General features: G+C 37.9%; 1 protein-coding gene across 2 annotated transcripts in view; it reads left to right on the top strand.

Annotated features, from left to right (window-relative positions):
* Positions 1-480: 480 nt before the first annotated feature.
* The window catches only part of LOC145204943 (electroneutral sodium bicarbonate exchanger 1-like), a 45,493-nt gene continuing 39,973 nt past the window's right edge, over positions 481-6,000 (top strand). Inside the window, exons 1-2 of one of the 2 annotated variants that reach the window (XM_080077558.1) lie at positions 481-975; positions 5,143-5,298. In XM_080077558.1, coding sequence (XP_079933684.1) covers positions 685-975; positions 5,143-5,298 — 447 coding nt within the window. In that variant the 5' untranslated portion in view covers positions 481-684. Of the gene's footprint in view, positions 976-5,139; positions 5,299-6,000 lie in introns of both variants that reach the window. The other variant, XM_080077557.1, reaches the window with a different exon arrangement.

Below are 6,000 nucleotides of genomic sequence, written 5' to 3'. Positions count from 1 at the left end.
GTTTGTGAAAAACCAGGGCACTACTTGATAACAGATACTTTTTCAGTAGGTACAACTTGTAAAGTTACAGCCCAATTTAGAGAACAGGATTTTAACAGCTTCTATAACAAAATTGCTTGGCACATGAACAGTTTGGTGTTTCCAGGATGTTTTTTCAGTCGCAAAACGGTATAGGACGAATGCCATAGCCTGAAAGCGTGTTTCTTGGTCAGTCTTGTTCTGTCAGACGTATCGCATCCAGTTACAGGTGTATAACAGTGTCTCAAATTTAATGGGGAAATATTTTAAACGTTAAATCGGCTGCAAAAAGATTTTTTTGACTCTTAAGAACGCTGTTGTAAACGTTTTTACGGAAAGTGTGTCTTGAGGTTAATATATTTGTTAAGAAAAAATAAATACGCTTTATTTTGTACGTTTTTAAAAGTATCTATTTCTGTGATTTATGAGGTCTATTAAACTTTAAAACTTTTTATATCGTAGATTACAGGAACAATATGTTATCCACACATGCACGCCCTGTTATCTAAAGCAGAAACCTTTGAAAAGCAAGAGAGAAAACAAATTTGCGATCAGGAGACACCAGGACCGTTCTAATCGAAAAAAGCAATTTTGTGTGAAGCACCTAAAACGATTTATTGCAGGTCCAAAAAGCCTTTGGCACCGAGCTCCGGAAATCGCAAAGTTATGGATTACAAAAGAGAACGTTGTGAAGACAGCTTGTCTCCACACAAGGAAAAGACCGTTGTGTGCCCAAGTCCTAATCTGGTTCACTTTAGCAAGGAAAAGTTACAAATCGCTAAGTCTCCGTTTTTGGGCTTAAGGAAATTATTCCAGCAAAGCAGTAGAGAGGAAAAAGATGAGGATGACGTCTTGGTAACAGGAGAGGATCGAAGAGTTAGTAGTTGCTCATTTGTGAATGTTGCTTATCAAAACGAAGTATCAAGCGACTTGGCACAGATTGAAACTCTACGAAAGGTAAGGCTACTTTATTTTTTCAGAAATAGTATCATGCTAAGCTACAGACAGTGCACACTGTTTCGACCTATAAGGTCTCATTAGTGCAGCTAGGGACGAGAGATTGCCGTATTGGCTATAGTGTAGCCATCCAACGGCACTCCAGTTTGTTGGGAGTAACGCAGGGTAAAAACCAATGCCTCGCCTGTGCATGCAAATTGTATATTGGCAACAGACCCGATATTTTCCCACTGAAAGTATTGTTTACATAAAATTGAATAAGTGATTGATTGACTCGAAAACCCATTGATTTTTCGGTGTCCTTGCTGTTTACGAAACTATTTAACAATAACAAATTCAATGAAGTGACAAATTATTAAAAATTTAACTTGACTTGCTCATTACACGGCAGTTTTAATTACCAGCAATAATATACGCTCCTCGTTTAAACTTTTATCAAATCACACCTCCTGCTACAAATATTTTAACAGAAGAGGTCGTTTTAATTTTTATTTCCAAGGGTGAATATACTTAGTAACTTAGATGCGAAATTGTATTCTACAAAACTTGTCACGTCTCACAATTAAAAATAATCCAAATACTTCCTTTTGCGAACTTCGTTAACGTTTTCAACTTGAATTTTATTTGTTTTGAAAAGAAATTCCTACAAAAAAAACTAGAAAAAAAATACAAAGCCGAAAAACCACAGCAAAAGATGTTCCAAAATAAAAACGCCCACGTTGCAGTTTTGTATTTTCCTAAAAATCTGATAACCAATCGTAGTGCCCTGCAATGGTTGACTGCACAAAGCGGTAGAGCTATGATCAAAAGACACATCAGACAAAGTACGATAAATACCGCTAGATGGCGTAAAGAGCACAGTTATTAAATTAACCGTGAGACAGGGATAGGGTTACAAACTGAATGTAGGGTTATAGGAGCTATATGTTTATAAGTTAGGTTTATTTTTATTTTTTGTCATAAAACCTCGCTCTAGCGGTTAGAGCAGGGGTCTCAAACTGCTTTGAGGGCCAAAAACAAACTTTTAAGTAAGCCGAGGGCCGCGCTATCAAAACATTTGTTACAGTGTAACATGACAACAAACATATTGCGTGCTTAAAAAGTGAAATGTTCAATAATGGCATTAACTTAATATTTTAATGAATAAAAAAACAAATTTACAGTGTAGCGAAAGAACCACTGTACTTTATTGGTTTGTTTGGAAGCAATGGTAACAATGGCACAACAATGGAGAAACTATGACGCAACAGTTCAATGGCTGATTCTAAAGATGGACTTTTTCGATCATGCCATTAAACGTTGCATAAACCCTAACTAGAGAATGATTGTATTACACGATGACCACAGAGTCTTTCGCTACCCCGCACATTCTCCTTTCATTTAATTTTTCCCGTTTTTGGTGTTCAAATATTTGTGCGAAATAAACTTACTTACTTACTATGTATACTTACTGGTTTGAAAGAGTATTGCGAATAAAACACGTCACTTCTAAAAGTTACTTCGCGGGCCGCATAAAAAGCGTTTGAGACCCCTGGGTTAGAGTCCAAAAGCCCCAACCGTCAGCATCTTCACACAATTTTCGTTTGAATATTTTCTAGTGCTCTTTGCGCCATCTACCGGCATTTTGCAAACTTTGTCTGTTGTGAATTCTTGTGTTAGTAGCTCTTGTCTACCGTACAAAGCAAGGCCAAAGTCACCTTAATAAAAACCTTTAATTTCCCGTAATCAGCAATAACAGCGCCTAAGGAAAAAAAGGTTTCTAAGACTTTTTCTGTACCTCGTCTGTTAACCTGCAACACCTCAACCCAACTAATCTAGGTCATGTTAGGTCGCATACATAACATTGGCATCAACAGATACTACCGATGTCAGCGTAAAACCGTGAGTAATTTATCGCCCGTCGACGTCGTATTGTTTTTCTCACGGGATACGAGCTCACAGCGCCCGCCAATAAATTTCGCACGGTGTCTTGTTTACTCGCTTGACATTCAGATTGAAAACAAAAAATCCCGCATAACTCAAGTAACCACATATTGGAGGGTTTACGGAAATATATTTTCGTGAAAAGGACATACGTTGCAAAAAAGCTTGAAAAACGAAATTTCCCCCTTATATTTTTAAGATAAATTTTAGAATCGAATTTTGGCAATTCGCAATTAAATTTGTAACCTAATCTTATCCGGACTATTTTAAAGTGTAACCAAAGTATTCGTTCAACCTCAGCAAGTCATGTAGAGGATGCATATTTTACTAATCACCTTGTTAAAAAAATATATTGCAGGATCATACATACGATCCAATGGTTCCCAACTTTTTTGACGAATTCCTCCCTTTCCAAGTCAAAACGTTGTCATTCTTCCCCTATAAACTACATAGTAGATCAGTGGTTCTCACATCGCTTCAGGCCATGGACCACCATTCCAATGAAATAAACATCATGGACCAGTCGATTGTTAATTTAGGATAAGCATCCGCAAAAAGGATGTTGGCTTGAAATATATTTTTCAACAAATGTACAATAACTTGGATAAGCTTTTTTTGTACTGAATATTCAATGGATTATACGCAATTTGCCTATTTCAACATAACAAAAATATATTTAACGTCCTGTGGACCACACAAAAAGTCATCATGGACCACCAGTTGAGAACCACTGTAGTAGATGCTAGAGCTAGACCATACAATAATTATTTTGAATTGGGTTTAATTTCAAATGTACAGGTTATATTCCCCAAGCTATAGTGTCCATTTACAAACCACATTTTGAGAACTATTTAGTATTTATAAGTTTTAAAATTTATCCTCAGTTGGAAACCGCTGATATAATCGGTTTCATAGCTTATCAAAGTGTAAAACATATAATACAATAACATTAGTTATTGATGCGAGATTGTGCACGGCTCGTTTTGAGCCGTCTTCGCGCTATAGCATTCTTCTTATTGGACACTATTGAAAATGCAATTGCCAGCACCTTGTGGCCCTAAAAGCGGTTTTTTTATTGGTTGCTATAGTCCATATAGGTATCACCAATTTGTTGATATTTCAACTTGAGTGCCTAATAACTGTTGCTGTGAACAATATAACCCATTGCCGCAGAGTTTAATCAACTAAGGCGCCATGAGGGTCACCAATACGGCATTCGATTTGTTGACACCTTGGTTTTTCGGGACGACTTAGTATTTGCTCTTGGGTGTTACCCCCGCCGTCTTGAACGCATTGCAGCGCAGTTGAAACGTAAGAGCAGCTAAAACTTTAGTCTGCATTCAATGTGTATAACCTATGTCACAAATACAGTCTCAAAACCAAAAAAAATAGTTGCTCTAGATTCCATGTATGTTTGTACCCATGTACGGTGTTATCCTTGACTATTTCCGTTGCAAGAGACCATTGCCCTCCAAAAATTATAACTTGTGAATGTAGGGATACATTTCAAACCATTTAATTGGGGCAGCACATTTTACTCCCCCTCCCCCCTCAAACTTGCTTGGTGAAAATGTCTTTTACTTTGCCTTCGTCGAACCAAGGTTTAGTATGTATAATTATTGTCAAGGGTTAATTCAAATACGTTTATGATTTGTAGTCTTAAGTAACATGTTAGCCTACAGTTGGTAATGCATTTTGTATGCTCGCGTTATGCAAAAAATGTGCAAGAAAAAAGATGCCCTTTAAATAATTTTCCCACAGTGAGGTCGTATTCTGTTTTCCAATCCGCAAAAAACAAGGTCAGAAAATGTGTTGTATGTTTGCCCAAGGTTGTGCGTCGCCTCTTTCCAAACATCATCTATTTCGATTACATTCCGCAGAGTGTGACATCCTACCGACCCCAGAAAAGCAAATTTAAACATTCTGACGCTCACTGAATTACGTTGCCCCCCTGTTACAACACACACCGATTCATGCGCCATAGACTCGACCCATAAGGCCTCAACTGGCGCCAGACGGTGCGTCAAATAGATTCCTTATCGAGCACTTGGAAAAGGTGTATCTTAGAACCAAACTGTGTATGTTTATTTCTCGCTATGAAAGCGCAATATATTTGTTTGTTAAAGCGTGAAACTTCACATATAAGATGCCTGGGCTTGACTTCTCCGACTATTTGCCAGTGCTGTGCGGGTTGCTAACCATTGGGACCGTAGACTACTACTGTTATTACTATTTCTTCAGCAGATCCAGGAGCTGGCTGTACTGAAGCAGGCAGACCCTAAAGAGAGTCAACTGATCGAGGAAAGGCACGCTTGTATTGAGAAACTTATTGCAGCGAATCCCAGCATGTCGCTTTCCCGGGCATGGACGAGTTTGTTGCACGACTACAGGTCGCCATTGGTAAGAAACTGTTTCTTTTTTTGGGCTAGGTTTTCCAAAACAATCAATTGACGTTTATTGCCATGCGGAAAACGACTCGGTTAAAGTTTCAAAGGGACTCGCCTTGATGCTTCTTTTCGCCACAAAAATACTGCTTGTTTTTCTTTAGTGGGCTAGGTTTCTATTAAATTCTGTACCATCGTTCGTTTAGGTGTTGTAGTGCTGTAACGACTCGGTTAAAGGTTTAAGCATAAAAGGACTCGTCTTGGTATTCGTTAACGCCAGTAAACTACTCGATACACTATTGGTAACAAAACGGCGAGTAACAGTTGATAAAATAATCTACAAACTCGTATGATTGTTGCTAAAATACTCGACCATATACTCAAATTACGATGTTAAAAAATATGGCCAAATTTGGGTCATAGTAACAAAAAACTCTTCCTAACTCGAATCACTATTGGTAAAATACTCAACTTAAGTTATACTCGGTACTCGACTTGACTCGGGTAAGAAAAACTATATTGCGGCTAAAATCTGACTCGCCTTAAATTGAAATAATATATCACTTGATTCAAATCGACAAGTATGTCTAGCTTGTGCGCAACTTTAGCAATTTTGTTCGATCCTTTGGTTGTTGCAGTTTTATTGGTGTTGGTTGGACCAGTGGTTCTCAAACTATTTTTGCTGCGACGCCTCTGGAAAAGTTTTTTGGACTTGCGA

The sequence above is a fragment of the Phallusia mammillata genome, chromosome 8 (genome assembly GCF_965637545.1).
Source record: "Phallusia mammillata chromosome 8, kaPhaMamm4.hap1.1, whole genome shotgun sequence".
Classification (NCBI taxonomy): Eukaryota; Metazoa; Chordata; class Ascidiacea; order Phlebobranchia; family Ascidiidae; genus Phallusia; species Phallusia mammillata.
This window is presented reverse-complemented; position numbering and strand designations above follow the sequence as displayed.